Source organism: Muscardinus avellanarius, assembly GCF_963383645.1.
Source record: "Muscardinus avellanarius genome assembly, chromosome: 2".
NCBI lineage: Eukaryota > Metazoa > Chordata > Mammalia > Rodentia > Gliridae > Muscardinus > Muscardinus avellanarius.
The window spans coordinates 130,087,214-130,103,706 of NC_137787.1; the positions used below are offsets into that span (position 1 = coordinate 130,087,214).

Consider the following 16,493-nt stretch of genomic DNA (forward strand, 5'->3'; position numbering starts at 1 on the left):
AGCCTCCTCACTGGTCCTCAATATGGCAGAAAGACCTGAAGAAAAACTAACATGTTTAAAGAATATTTTTTAAAACATTTTTATATAATACTGTTATTAAAATGATATATTTATTTTATAAATGAAAGACATTAATACGTTAAAAATCCTACAGTTGTTGCCTGAATGCATCAAAATGTGTGGAATCATTTGTTTTAAAATTACTATTATCTTTATAAATGCCAAAATTAAATGCTATTTTATTATGTATTTTAAATATTAATTTTCAGGATGTAGTTATTCTGCTTAATAGTAGTATTGTTTCTATAGTTCTGAGAAAAATCTCATTTTTGAATGAGAAAATTTAATTTTTTCCAGCCACTGAATAAAAATCTCCATAAATTGTTGGTATAGCAATTTTAGAGATTATTCTAAAGTTTAGCAGCATGTTATTTAGATAATGTTATCAAACAGAACAAATTATGATCAAGCAAATTAATCAAGTACCCCAAAGCAATGTCCAAAAGAAAAAAAGTATATGAAAAGAAATATAACAGAAAGAAATAGATTAAATTACTTTAGTTGAAATAAAAAATAAAACTAGAAAGTATATGTATATAGTAATATCAATATCTAACTAAAATTATTTATCCATATATGTCAATAGGTTTTTACCTTAACAAATATAAAAATCTCTAAGGAATCCAGGTGTGCTGGTGCACACCTATAATCCCAGTATATAGGAGGCTAAAACAGGAGGATTACAAATTTGAAGCCAATCTCAGCAATTTAGTAAGACCCCCCTGTTTCAAAATGAAAAATAAAATAGGGCGTGGGGGTGTTATTCAGAGTTAGAATGCCCCTGGATTCAATCCCTAGTACCAAAATAATCATAATTTTAAAATCTCCATTGAGGCCCATTATAAATGTGCTTTCATGAAACCCACCTCCAAAGGTTGTGGTCCAGAAAGTCCAAGGAGCAGCTCAGGAACCTGGATATGAGTATATGATATACATTCACAAACTTAAAGGCAGTCACTAAGCTGAACATATGAAGAAGGGAGGGGGAGGGAATGGGTGGGAATTGAGGAAGGGCAAAATGAGTGATGTGTGCATGTGTGCCTCCACTAACCTCATCAAGATGCATGATTGCAATGCACCAATAAATTTAAAAAACAGTGGCAAGAAAAGACAGGAAAATAGAAAACAGAAGAAGTTAAATCAAAAGACAGTAAGATGGATCATTTAAACTGGAGGTCTCAGCCGGGCGTGGTGGCGCACGCTTGTAATCCCAGCATTCGGGAGGCTGAGACCAGAGGATCGCGGTTTGCGGACAGCCGCGGCTACTTAGTGAGACCCGGTTTCAAAATAAAGAATAAAACAATAGGGCAGGGATTGTAGCTCGGAGGTCAAATGCCCCTGGGTTCCATCCCCAGACCTGCAAAATAAATAAATAAATAAATAAATAAATAAATAAATAAATAAATAAATAAATAAATAAATAAAATAAAATAAACTGGAGATCTCGGCTTAGGTCTATAGTGATGGAGTTGGCATGTACCCTTCCACATCACAATTCACAGTATGGGATAATGTCTATGAGAGAATTTTGACTTATTATGCAATATAAAACATGGTTATGTGTCCAATAAAAGGAAATATCTAAGGAAGAAGACATTTCTGCTAGAATAGAAGCTCTCAAAAGGCAGGGTGACAGTTCCCTTGTTTGCTGCTGGATTCCTGTGCCTTGTATGTAGTAAAACTTATGATCACAGGTAGAACACACTATACCCTATATGGGTCAATTCATTTAACCCTCGTGAATCACTGTGAGGTAGGCAGGATGATATTCTGCATCTCCCAGACAGGGAGTATTAGACCTAGAGAGATCTGTGGAGCTTCCCCAAGGTTGACCACATAGCTTATAATTTACAAAGTCAGGGTGTATTCAAACCCAGGCAGTCTATGCATAGAATCTGCTTTTAACCACCATAGAGTATACAAGAGATATTCTGATTTGCAGTAATTACAGGAAGAGGATTTAGAATTCCTGAAATGTTTGTTTGTTTTTGCAGTACTGGAGATTGAACCTAGTGGCATTCTACCTTTGAGCTACACCCCCAGTCCTATTTTTTTATTCTTCATTTTAAAACAGGGTCTCACTAAGTTTTGGAGGGCCCCACTAAAGTAGCTGAGGCTGGCCAACAAATCCACAATCTTCCTGTCTCAGCTTCCCAAGTACTGGGATTACAAGTGTGCACCACCACACCCAGCTCCTGAAATGTTTTAATGAAAATAAATATGCAGCTTTACTAGTTTCAAGTCTCTTTAAGTAACCAAAATATTTGATGAGTTATACCATCGCCTATTAGCAAGCAAAAAACAAGAAAAAACTTTTCATGCTTCTAAATGCATGCTTCTAAAAAGTCAGATTATTTTTTTCTGGATATAGACAAGTAGTTATAAAGTTTATTGGAGAGGGAAATGTCTAAGAATATCTGGGAAACTTCTAAAAATAAAAATTTTTAAAAATTAAAAAGCAATAGACAGTGGAAGGTAGGCCATATTAGATAATGAAATATAAGTCCTTAATAATTAAATTAATATAATATTAGCAGCTGAAGAGAAAAAATAGAACTAGAAGCAGAACAAAATGCATGTGGAACTTTAGACTTTTTGTATAATAATCACAATAAAAAGTTATTTTTAGATTACATAGACATATAAGAAATTTATCTTCTGCAAATCTAAAATTACTCATTATAGATTTTCCCATAGAACTTAGTTATGTGACTAATCTTTAATCAGGAAATAGTTTAAAGGTAAAATTTATCCCACATCATTTCTAAACAGTAATGAATTCTCCCCAAAATATCTACACTACACAAGAAGAGCACAGGTAGACGTGCTATAACAAGATAAAGAAGTGAGTGAGGAAAGAGAATTCACATAAATGCAAAAGACTTCTAAGAAGGTTAAGACTGATATTAAAAGACTGTTCAGCACACATCAATCTGCAGAATGGCGGGAATTCTGATAGATGCCAGGGATAAATAATGCCTCTCCCCTGGCAGAAAACCCACCACTTAAATGGAAGCTTTAAATTAAACAGGAATTTAAAGAGTTGAAGGGCTACAGCAGAGGTATGTATGGGGTCAGAGGACACTCCAGAGTTTTGGAGGGAATAATTAGTTTTATTTTTCATCGTGCCAGGATTCTAACCCAGGGCTTTGTACATGCTAGGATGGAGCCCTGCCACCATGACCCAGCCGTAGTTTAAATGGGATGGGATGCAGAACATCAGGGAGACGCAGAGAAGTCCACACAAGCTAGGCAACCATAAAGAAGAAATGGAATTTATTTAGAAAAAAAAAAAATAAAAGGATGTGGTCAGTGAGAGTTCTCCTGACATGAAAGTGGAAGGAAGCCTCACTGGAGTTCATGGAGTTTGAGGGAGAATAACAGGATGGGAGGCAGGAAGAGCAGGTTAGAACCAGATATTTTCTGCTTGGTGATGTCATGCCCACCACCTAGATGCCACCCACAGCTCCTTCACCACCCACCCCTGCACCACCTTCACCAGCAGGCGGACTTCCCAAGCTCCTCAACAGGACCCATCTGGGTCAGCTCTCAACTTCCATGGACCGCTGCCTCTGCCTAAGCTTTCCCTCCCATCAAGATTTTCACTGCTTTCAAAGGTTCTAATGTAAAACATGGTGGCAAGCCCAGTAGCCACTCACATATATGGGGTTGTATTTTTGGAGTGTGTGTGTGTGTGTGTGTGTTACTGGGGATTGAAACCAGGGGCATTCTACCTTTGAGCTACACCTTCCAGCCCTTCTAATTTTTTATTTTGAAATAGTGTCTCCCCCAACTTGCTGAGACTGAATAGACAAATAGAACCTGCAATCTTCCTGTTTCAGTCTCCCAAGTACTAGGATTCCAGGCGTGCACCGCCACCCTGACTTACTTATTTGTTGAATGAGTGAATAAGTACCTGAGTGTACTTAAAGTTCATCTAAGTTTTCGTTTGCTCCTGGAAACTCTTCTCAGCTCTGTTGAGTTTGCCATAGGCTGCGCTACCTCTGTACTTTAGTGCCTGTCGCCACCAGTTTTCATACTGTTTTAAAATTAACTTGTAGCCGGGCGTGGTGGCACATGCTTGTAATCCCAGCATTTGGGAGGCTGTGACAGGAGGATCGTCGTTTGTGGACAGCCTCAGCTACTTAGTGAGGCCCTTTGCAACTCAGTGAGACCCTGTTTCAAAATAAAGAATAAAAAAATAGGTCTAAGGGTGTACCTCGGAGGTAGAATGCCCCAGGTTCCATCTCTAGTACTGAAAAAAGAAAAATTATTGTCTCCCATTCCCCACAGATTGGGAGCATTGTAAAGAAAAGGATGCTCTTTTTTTTTTCTGTCAACATTTCAGATTCTAGCACAGTGCCTAGTATGCCTTAGACTCCATAAATATTGGAGGGTAATCAGACAGAAGAGGGGAGGAGATGACAGGAATACAAACAATAACAATGTTTAAAATGGCATAATCAAGCCGGGCGTGGTGGCGCACGCTTGTAATCCCCACGCTTGGGAGGCAGACAGGAGGATCGCGCAGGTTCGAAGCCAGCCATGTGCGCTGGCTTAGGAGACCCTGTTTCCAAATTAAAAAAATGTAAAAATAGGTCTGGGAGTGTAGTCCGGAGGTAGAAGGGCTTCCAGGAACCCCAGTACCACCAAAAAAATAAAAATAAAAATAAAATAAAATGGCATAATCAGCTGGGTGTTGTGGCAATTACCTTAATACCAGTACTTGGGAGATTGAGATAGGAGAATCACAAGTTCCAGGCTAGCTCTGGCAACTTAGTGAGACCCAGTTTCAAAATAAAAATAAAAAGGGGAAGGGAAAAGGAGTATAGCTCACAGGTAAAATACCTCTGGGTTCAATCCTCAGCCCTATAAAAAAAATAGGCATAATTAACAATGGCAAAAACAGATTGCTTTTCCTATTGGTGCTATAAGATTCAGGCTCCCCAGGACTGGGGGGAGAAGGTAATCTCTTGAGTTGACAAGGGAGCAAGTGGCATGGCTCCCCCCACCCCAGAATTCCTCTGTCCTATCATGATGACCATTGGGGTTCCTCCTCAGAGATTATTTATCCAATGAGCATCATGAGGCAAGTACCCCATGAGTCCCAGACGATGGAGTGTGTGCCCTAAGAGGCATTTCACCCATCCAGGGCCTCCCTTTTCCAAGCTTTCAGAGAAGCATCAACTCCATGGGTTACCATTTAATCATCAGTCTTCTTCCATGTTGGTTTCTATTGTAGAATAAAGACCCCAAGATGGCCCGAGTTGCACTGGAATCTCTCTATAGATTACTCTGGGTTTACATGATTCGAATCAAATGTGAAAGCAACACAGCTACTCAGAGGTAAGGAGTCAGCTTGTATTAATGGAGACCATGACATTGAGTTAACAATTGTAACCACATTACTCAGTCACTGCAGAAGCTGTTTTCTTTTACTCTTGGCTACCATACCCAACTAGAAGCTGTTCCACACAGACAGCTTCTGAAAGAACTGAATCATTTCAGGCCTTCGTTCCTCATTGGCTTGAGAGCCATCGCTGAAACGCCAGCCTCCACCAAGATTAACAGGTCCTGCTTCTAGGGTTGCCTTCAGCATTTTAACAAAAGAAACAACTGTAATTTTCTAGCTGCCCTTAGTTTTCCAGAAATAAATTTTGTAGGGCAATTACACTAATGGGAAAGGATGAGATGATATGTTTTCTTCCTCTGAATTCTGATACTTAGATAAGATAAAACATATGCCATTTTCCCTTCAAGAACTGGAGCTCAGCCAATCTTGCTTGTTTTCTCTTTTCTCCCCCCTTATCTTCCAGCCGACTTATAACCATCATCACAACACTTTTCCCCAAAGGGTCCCGTGGTGTGGTGCCCAGGGATATGCCTCTGAACATCTTTGTGAAAATCATCCAGTTCATTGCTCAGGTAATGCCGAAGTCTCTGGCAGGAAGAATCTACTAATTGCTTTTTAATTAGGCAGCCAGTCTCCTCCTTATGAAGTGCTAAAAGACGAGAAGCCTAAAATAATATCTTACATGTGTAGACTCTCCCGAAGGTTCTGAATGTTCTCACCGATAGCCTATTCTTTTGCTTCAGAACAAATTATGACATCAGTATGTGAGCGTTTTCACCATCTGACAAGTAAAGAAACTGAGAGATGGAGTGTGACTCCTCTGAGGTCACAAAGCCTGTCAATAAAAATGTCTCTTGACTCTCCATCCCTTTATTTTCCTCGTAATTTCTCTTCTCTGTATTTTCCAGGAATCCAGAGAAAGCCAAGGGTCTGAGGTTTGGAGGAAAAATTTTAAAAAGTCAAGTTGAGGAATAAATTTTGGTGTTCTTATTTTCGCCCAAGAAAAAGAAAAAATTATTTAGGAATATAATTTATCGAGCTAAATGTATTCTTTGCCTAAAACTCTTCTATTCACTTTACACAATTACTTTAAAATTTTTTAAAAATTATTACTTAAAAACAAATAGCATTAAACCTAGTTTTTAGTATGTAATTTACTAACTAGATCCAGGATTTTTTTTTTACTTCTTTTTTGTTGTTGTTGTTCTGGGAATTAAATTTAGGGTCTCACACATGCTAAGCATACGTTCCACAACTGAACTACACCCCCAGTCCCAACTTTTACTTCTTAAAATGCTTTGCAAGTAAATGATTCTGCCCTGCCTTTGAGCTCCTTGTGATTTTCAGAGGAGCAGGAAAAGACTGTTATTCTAGTCCATCCCCTGCCTTGAGCCAATTCTTTAACCTTAGGCAAGTCAGGGAACATTTTCCTCCTCTCAGTTTCTTTATCTATAAAATAAGAATGGAAATTCTTGCCTATATGCCTGAGAATATGTGTGGATCAAAGCCAAAAATAGGCACTAAAATACTGTTAAAGTACATTTGTTATGTAATTTTCTATTATCACCTCATTTACTCATAATACATGATATTTCTGTGTGTTAGGTACAGTGAAAATACCTCAGTGATATGTACACTTAAGGAAAGTGCATTATTTGCTCTGCAAATGGAAATTTCGGTGTAACTTTTCTTTCTATATGAATATATAGTTCTGAGGCGCCTGAGAATTGTGGTTTGACTATTCTGGAATACATTATATAAAATGAACATGTCATGTCTTAGTAGCCACTATCTCAAACTACTACAATCTGGCTGAAATGTTCCTACTTAAGTAACCTTAGCCTTGTATGGTAGTGTGTGCACCTGTAATCCCACTGAGATAGAAGATTTGCAGGTTGGAGGCCAGCCTCAGCAATTTAGTGAGACACTGTTTCAAGATAAAAAATAAAGTGCAGCTGGAGTATAGCTCAGAGATAGAATGCCCTTAGGTTTAATCCCTAACACCAAAAAATACATTAACTTTAATATGTCTTGTTTGTTGATTTTTCTTACTTGCAGAATTATTTGTTATAGTTGGAGTCAAAGGAATTTTAATGTTAAAAAATACAAGAAAATGATCATTTTACAGTGCTATCATTAAAAAATATTTTTGAAGAGTTTTAAAAAGGTACCAGCATTTGTAGTAAAGTAGGAAGAGCTTGGGCTGTCTCTAAGCCCAGACGCCCAAGTGTTTTGATCTTTGTTGGTGTGCTGTCAAACTTCTGAACTTTCTGAGCTAACTCCATCTCTCGTGTAATGCAGGCATCCCTGCCACAGTGTGCCCAAACATAAGGTCCGTCAGCAGTTTAGATGAGCATGCTCTTCCCTCAGGGGTTATCTGTGATCTACAAAACTGACCAGTCTCCTATATTTTTATTTTATTTTATTTTTTTAGCAGCCACCTGTTTGGTATATATGATGAAAAAGCCATTTCATGTTGAATTTGTGTTTTAACATTTTCATATTTTGTTTCCTTGTTCTCCCTCCAGGAACGTTTAGATTTTGCAATGAAAGAAATCATTTTTGATTTTCTTTGTGTGGGAAAACCAGCCAAAGCTTTCAGTCTCAATCCGGAGGTATGAATGGTCCTTTTATGTATTTCTAACAGAGTGTGTATTCACAGAGCCATACCTTTGCTTTGCAACTTTGGGAATAGGATGAGGGACAACTTCTCCCAAAAGTTTTCTGTTTGTTTCTGGTCATATCCATATTCCGTTGATGGGGTTTCAGAAGTAAAATTTTAGATGAAAGCCAGGCATAGTAGCTCATGCCTGTAATCACAGTACTTGGGAGGCTGAGACAGGAGGATCACAGATTCAAAGCCAGCCCTGGCAACTCACTGGAGACTCTGTTTTAAAAAAAAAAAATTATTTTTGGATGAATAGATTTTGTATGATGAAAGGTTGGTGTGATACCCTATTTAGTTCTAATAAAATACAGTAACTCTTACCCAAAATGATCATCTAGTGCTAAAAAAAAAATCAGGTTGTTTTATTTTAAAAAATAAAGGTACTCATAACTATGTTAATGCAAATTAACAAATTTTGGAAACAGAATAAGGAAACAGAATAAATGCATGTAATAATAAAAATGCTAAAATATAGTGAAATTAAGTAAGCAGTGTAGGAACCTTTTTTTCTGTAACAGCATTTTAACTCAGGGCCAGGCAGATGGTAGGAAAAGTCTAGAACGGGCATGGCATACAGCATGAAGTCGTTGAAGCTATGCAAATGAACAGCACACTTAAACTTAAAAAAAAAAAAAAACCACCCCCAGCCAAAAGAAACATGCCTGGCAAGCTGCCTCTTGTAGCCATTTCCCTCTGGGACTGTAGAAGCTGCAGTGGACCAGGAGCCAGCAAAGCCGATTCACCACTTGCCGCAGGCACTACTGCTTTTTCTAGCAATGTGGCATTTACTTTTCTGAACTTCCACTTTTTCACCAGTAAAACAGGGAAAATACTTTTTTAGCTCACTTCCCAGAATAGAGACATTGGGAGAATACATGATAAACTAGGGAAGGAAGAAGGGAGGGGGCCAAAGAGGATAGAAAGGAGAAGGAAGAAAGGAAATGACATGCCATAAAATGTTCCTATCTCTCAGAAGCTCATTATAATGTAGAATCACAATACACCAATAAAAGTGTACTTTTTAAAAATGTAAAGATTATTTCTATTATCACAGTGGTATTTTCTGGTCAGTAGAGGAGGCCCCTAGGTTTAGGGTAGGAAGCTTGTTAGGAGCAGAGAGAGCCCAGTTATGCCATGCTTCCTCCCACTGCACCATGCTCTGTTCCCAATACTAAAGTTGCCACATGTCTGGCAGTAAAACAAGAAGTCTGAAACTGGGAGTGTCTGTCTGGTGGCTAATGAGCTTCCAGAATGGCTGTAGCCAGGGTCAGCAAACCAGTCTGAAGGGCCAAAGCTTGAGCCTTGGCTAGACAGTAGAATCTTCTCTTGCTGGGAAGGGTCTCGGCATAGTTTCCACGGCATAGTTTCCATTTCTCCATAGTCACAGCTCTACTATTTTAACAATCAGTTCTCAGAATTACTGGGTTGTTGTCTTAAAAGAACATGTTACAAAAGTCCCAACTACTGGGGAGGCTAAAGCAGCTTGATTACTTGAAACCAAGAGTTTGAGACCTACCTGGGCAATATGGCCGAACCCTGTTCCCCACCTCCAAAGAAAGTTTAATACTACTCCCATCATTATTACCATCTATAAAATTTATCTTTGGATTTTCCTCAAATTTCTTGTTCATTCAAAATGCTTTTCTTAGCTTTTTTTCTCTGCAGAGCATTTGGAACCGTGGTTTTAAAATAAAACTACCAATAGGAGAAAATATTTGAGTATTATCTCTTGATCTTATAGGGTTATGGAAAAATGTATTTGTTAGTAGTTGGTAATTATAAGCTGAAAGGCATATTCATGACCCCACTCAAAAGTAGACATAGGGATAAAATAATCTGTGAAGCAAAAGTCATGTAGTTGATGAAATATGCTGAAGGGCATGATTTCTCAGGAATCAAATCCAGAATGGGTCTTAAATTATATTTTGGAAGTAGCTTGTGGAACAAGGCCCAGAGATCTAAAGCATTATCAAGCATTATCATACTGCGAAGTATATTACACCACCCCTCAGCAATTAGGCAATTTCCAGCTAATCGTCTTGTTTTCATTTAGACCTAAATGACTTCCTGTGTGTACCCTCATCCTCAAGAGAACTTTTGCTCACCTGTGAGAAGAGCCTCCAGGTCATTAATTTCTCTCATGTTGCCTTACTTTCAGATAATGTAGAACTGGAAGTCCTACGCAGTGCTAGGGGCAAGCAGAGATCAAAGGCATTTAGATCGGAAACAAAGACATAAAATTTTCTTGATTCACAGAGACCTTGGTTGTCTATGTAGAAAATCCCAAAGAATCTACAAGAAAAAATATAAAACTCTACTAGAACTAATAAATGAGTTTCAGAAGTTTGCAAGATACAGAATAAGTAAATAAATGTATCTGTATTTTCTAGACCTGAACAATAAAAACTTGAACAATGTGTAATAGTAATGAAAAGCAAAATGCTTAGCATTAAAAAACTTAAGAATACATATTTCTATACTGAAGACTATAAAATGTTGAGAAATAAAAAACCTGAATAAATGGAGAAAAATAGTATATGTAGTAAATTGAAAGTGAGTTTAGTTGTTCCCCAGTCTATGCAGATTAAACTATAATCCCATTTTAACATGCCTGTAGCTCAGCTTGGTGGAGTGGTACATGCCTATAATTCCAGTACTTGGGAGCCTGGGCCTGGAGAATCTCAAGTTTGAGGCCAGCCTCAGCAATTTAATGAGACCATGTTTCAAAACAAAAAATAAAAAGGGCTGGGGGGATACCTCAGAGGTAGAATGCCCCTGGGTTCAATCCCCAATACAACACAAAAACATTAATAAAATACCTGTAGTTTTTCCAGTAGAAATCCATGAGCTAATTTTATTTATATAGAAAATCAAAAGAACTAGAATAACCAACCTAATTTTGAAAAAGATGCATAAAGTCTGAGGAGTAGTTAAGTAAGCATGAGCAAATTCTTTAAACTATCAAGTTATACAGCAATTAAATCAGTGCAATACTGGTGGAAAGATGAATATAAAGACCAATTGAAGCTGAGTGTAATGGTGCATTCCTGTATGCCTGAGGCTAACAGGAGGGTTTCAGAATTTAAAAATTAAAATAGTGCTAAGGGTATAATTCAGAGATAGAACACCCCTGAGTTCAATAACCAATAACACACACACACACACACACACACACACACACACACACACACACACACTGAACAGAATAGAGAATCCAGAAATAGACCTACACATAAATGATCAGTTGATTTTCAATGAGTTAGTTCTAAGTTACTTCAGTCGATAAAGAATAGTCTTTCGATAAATGATACCAGCTGCGTGTCACACGCTTATAATTCCAGTGCTTGGGAGGCTGAGACAGGAGGACCTCTGGTTTGCAAACAGCCTCAGCTACTTAGTGAGGCCCCTGCAACTTAGTGAGACCTTGTTTCAAAATAAAGAATAAAATAATAAAAGATAGAGCTGGGGTATAGTTCAGAGGTAAAATGTCCCTGGGTTCCACCCCTAAAACTGCAAAATAAATAAATAAATAAATAAGTAAATAAATGGTACCAAATAACTGGGCATCTACCTCCAAAATAATGAATTTCAACACATAATTTGCACTGTAAACAAACATGAACTCAAAATGGATAATAAACCTAAATATAAAATTGCAGCATTATAAATCTTCCAGAAGAAAATGTAGCACAAAACCTTTATTTTTATGAGCTTCTGGTGGGCAAAATTTCCTAGGACATGAAAATCATGAATTATGAAGGAAAAAGTTGGCAAATCAAACATCATCAAGATTTTTTAAATGTCTGCATTTTAAAAGACACTATTAATAAAGTAGAAAGTCACAAACTGGGAGGAAACATCCACAAAACATCTGACCCAAGTTTGTATATTCTTTATATTCAGAAAATATAAAGAACTCTTACAACAACTCAATGATAAGAAAATAAATAACCCAGCTTTTTAAATGGGCAAAATGAATAGCTTCTTCATCAAAGAAGAGATACAGATGGCCAGTGAGCCCATGAAAAGATATACAACATCATTATTCATTAGGGAAATATAAAATTAAAAACTACAAGATGTGCTGGGCATGGAGACAAAGTGTTTTGCTGGGTCAGCTTTCAGAGCCAATATCACACCTTACTTGAGCTTAAGAAGATAACAAACCAGCCCAGGATGGCATCTCTTCTTACACATGTTTCCATCAATAATAAACCTTTTTTTTTTTTTTTTTTTTTTTTGCGGGTCTGGGAATGGAACCCAGGAGCATTCAACCTCTGAGCTATACCCCTTCCCTATTTTTTATTCTTTTTAATTTGAAACAGGGTCTCACTAAGTTGTGGAGGGGCCTCATGAAGTAGCTGAGGCTGTCCGTGAACCATGATCCTCTGGTCTCAGCCTCCCGAATGCTGGGATTATAAGTGTGTGCCACCACACCCAGCTCAGTAATAAGCTTTATACTATTGTATTTTTAAAATGTGTTCCCAAAGACCTGGACCCCCTGTAATCCCAGTACTTGGGAGGCTGAAACAGGAGGATTGCAGGTTCACAGCCAGCCTCAGCAACTTCCTGAGGCCCTCTGCAACTTAGTGAACCCGTGTTTGAAACTAAAAATAAAATAGGGCTGGAATATAGCTCAGAGGTAGCACACCTCTGGGTTCAATCACCAGTACTACAAAAAAAAAAAAAAGAAATAAAATTGTTCTCAAATTGTTGACCTTTGTGAATTACTCTAGGTGCCGCTGCTTCATGCGATGACCATCTATCCCTCTGAGGTACACCCAGCATTCTCTGAACAGAATATGGTTTGTGACCTTTTTAGACATGCCCTTGGTGTTTGATATATATAAAAAACAAAAAATCTTCCCAGTTGTTTTCTTGTATTGCAGGAACAATGGCAGAAGTTTTGCTTTATTTTCATAAGTATGGCTTACATCCTTAGGCCTTTTAAGCCCTTTTCCCCTTCTAATCCAGATGACAAATCAAATTGAACTTCTCTGGAAGACTCATGGCTTAGCTGCATTAAAATAATTTGCGTCTTCCTGACTGTTGTGGACATATTGTCTCTTCCAGAGAATGAACATCGGCTTACGGGCATTCTTGGTGATAGCTGACAGCTTGCAACAGAAGGATGGTGAGCCTCCCATGCCGGTCACAGGAGCCGTACTGCCTTCCGGAAACACATTGAGAGTAAAGAAAACATATCTGAGTAAAACGCTGACTGAAGAGGAAGCCAAAATGATAGGTAGGGTTCAAAGATGTATTCGAGCTGGGAATAAGGCCTCTAAATGGTGCCTTTATTGAGATGCATGTGTTAAAAATCTTTGCAAAAGTAGCTGATTAGACATCCCACTGTTGTGTTGACTGAGTCAAGCTATGTTTTGTTTTGCGGCCCTTTCAACTCCTCAGGACTTCCTGGTAAATGTTTGCCCTTTACCTTTGGAGTTTTATCCAGGTTTTTTCAAACCTCTTGTACTGATTATCTATATTTTATTTATTTATTTGGGTTTTTTTTTTTTTTTTTGTGTGTGTGTGTGTGTGTGTGTGTGTGTTACTAGAAATTAAACCCAGAGGCATTATACCCTGTGCTACACCCCTCAGTTTTATTTTAAAACAGGGTCTTTTAGTATAAAACAGGGTCTTGTTAAGTTGCAGAGGGCCTCACTAAATTTCTGAGGCTGGCTGCAAACCTGAGCTCCTCCTGTCTCGGCCTCCAAAGTACTAGGATTATAAGCGTGAGTCACCACACCTGGCTGATTATTAACATTTTAGAATGAATTTCTAAGACATATTTGTGCTTTGGTAAATAATCTTGTTTTATAATTCATTCATTTTTATAGTGCATTTCCTACTTTTTGTAACATTGGTCTAATTTGTTTTTGTTTTTGTTTTTGCAGTACTAGGGATGGAAGCCAGAGACATTCTACCTCCAAGCTATACCACCAGCCCTATTTTTTATTCTTTATATTTTGAAACAGGGTTTCACTGAGTTGCAGAGGGTCTCACTAAGTAGCTGAGGCTGGCCACAATCCTGGATCCTCCTGTCTCAGTCTCCCAAATGCTGGGATTACAAGCCTGCACCACCATACCCAGTTTAAGTATTTTAAACGTGCTAAATTTCACAAAAGGCCAGATTATGTTTTGAATCTAGTCTACATGAGACTATTTTCTTTTTAGTTTAGCTATCTTAATCCAAAGAGGTGAATTTTTGTACTTATTTTTATTAAGATCCCAAATATAGAGACAGACTACAAACTTTACTAAAATATTTCCTGTATTCAAAGATAGAAGAGGAAAAAATGGAGAAGCTTTTTTCTTCAAAATATTTACAAAGATATATGCCTGTAATCCCACTACTTGGAAAGCTGAGATAGGAGGATTGCAGGTTTGAGGACAGCCTCAGCAAATAGTGAGACTACCATCAATCTAGTGAAACTCTGTTTCAAAATAAAAATAAAATAGGGCTGGAGATGTAGCTCAGAAGTAGAATGTCCCTGCATTCAATTCCCCATATGACAAAAAAAGATTTAAAATTTTTTGTTTTTTATATAATGTTTAAATGAGTTCGGAAGAGTTAATGTATGAGAAATGATTCTATTGATAATATTTAATGATAACAGTAAATGCATTTTTTTATTTTTTATTTTTTTGGTGGTACTGGGATGGAACCCTTCTACCTTTGGGCTATATTCCCAGACTTTTTTTTTATATTTTATTTGGAAACATGGTCTCTTAACTTCCTTTGAACCTGCATGATTCTCCTGACTCCCACCTCCCAAGCAGAGGGATTACAAGTGTGTGCCACCATGCCCGGCTCATTTTTCTTCATTTTAAAACTTATAATGTTTCTAGGCATGGTGGCCCACACTTGTAATCCAAGTACTTGGGAGGCTGAGAATGGAAGATCATAGGTTCACAGCCAGCCTTAGCTACCTAGTGAAGCCCTCTGTCGCTTAGTGATTCCCTGTTTCAAAATAAATAATAATAAGTAGGGCTGGGGATGTAGCTCAGAGGGAGAATACCCTTGAGTTTAATCCCCAGTACCACAAAAAATAAATAAAATTTACAATTTGAAGTTATTTTGTTTTACCAAGAAAAGAATCTGCACATATATTTCAGAGAGTAACCTGAAGTTAGCAAACTCCTAACTCAAAATGAGAATTGCCTTTTATTCATGTAACCACTAATGCTAACCAAAACTTTAAAATTCAGATGTAAAACTTTGTATTTCCTTGCTTGTTTTAACTCTTCTGCAGAATATTCCCCGTTGAAGTATTAGGGTTCTTATTAGTCTAATCTAAATGATTTTCTGGTGGCCACCTGCTAAGTGTCAAGCACTGTACCTAGAGAGAGGGACTCAGGCTCAGACCCTCTTCTCAGGGAAATCACTAAACCATAGGTCATCAGTAAAAAAAAAAAAAAAAAAAAAACTGTGATAGAGGCCGAGCAAACCAGGATAATCATTTTTTCTAGATTTGCTCAAAGGTATAACTATAATCCATGTTTTTCAGGCATGTCCTTATATTACTCTCAAGTACGAAAAGCTGTGGACAACATTTTAAGGCACCTTGATAAAGAAGTGGGACGATGTATGATGCTAACTAACGTCCAGATGTTAAACAAAGAACCTGAAGACATGATCACGTGAGTACAATTACCAATGAGGGATTAATAACTCATTCACAGTAGCACTCCCCTATCATCCTGGGCCAGCTAAGGTGGGAGGCTTGCAAGTTAGAGAGGCCAGGCTGGGCAACTTAGCAAGACCCTGCCTCAAAATCATTTCAAAGGCTGGGTATGTTGCTCAGTGGCTCAGTGGTAGAGTGCTTGCCTAGCATTTGAGAGGCCCCGAGTTCCTTCCCCAAAACTGCAAAACAAAACAAAACAGAAATTTATTGACTAAGGAACCAAACGAGATAGAGGTAGATATTACTCTGTGTTTTATTCTCATTTTCTTAGAGTTCTAGGAAGTGTTAAGAAGAGTTAAAAAAATAAAACCTGACATTCCTCAGTGTGCACAAGACCTTCAGTTCAAACCCCAGCACTAAAAATAAGAAAGAAAAATAAACTTTAATAATTAAGATCACACGTGAGATTGATCTATTGTGGTTGTATCTTAAGTATCAGTAAGCCTGTATGTTAGAAAATGGAGACCACAACCATTCTCCAGAAGTGACATTTTATTCCCAAGTGCTACAACAACTCATGTGATACAATAGTATCCCCAGTTCACACACATTCCATCTTTCAAATGTTAAGTTCATGTGTTTCAGTTGGCAATTCCTGCTTAATAGTTTCTTTGCAACTGTGCCATAGGTCTTAAGAAAGCACTTGCAATTCTAAATGTAGAACTCAAATATTCTTTGCCAAAATCTAAAGAACTAAGTTTGTAGTTAGAGCTCTACACAGGAA

The 16,493-nt window shown here is 37.7% G+C and overlaps 1 protein-coding gene across 2 annotated transcripts in view; it reads left to right on the forward strand.

Annotated features, from left to right (window-relative positions):
- Positions 1-16,493, forward strand: part of FRY (FRY microtubule binding protein) — a gene marked incomplete at both ends in the record, with an annotated part of 292,951 nt that overhangs the window by 117,149 nt on the left and 159,309 nt on the right. For both annotated transcript variants that reach the window (XM_080719965.1, XM_080719966.1), the window contains 5 exons: positions 5,303-5,406; positions 5,877-5,985; positions 7,942-8,028; positions 13,155-13,326; positions 15,593-15,725. In XM_080719965.1, the coding sequence (XP_080576091.1) occupies positions 5,303-5,406; positions 5,877-5,985; positions 7,942-8,028; positions 13,155-13,326; positions 15,593-15,725 (605 nt within the window). The remainder of the gene's footprint in view (positions 1-5,302; positions 5,407-5,876; positions 5,986-7,941; positions 8,029-13,154; positions 13,327-15,592; positions 15,726-16,493) is intronic.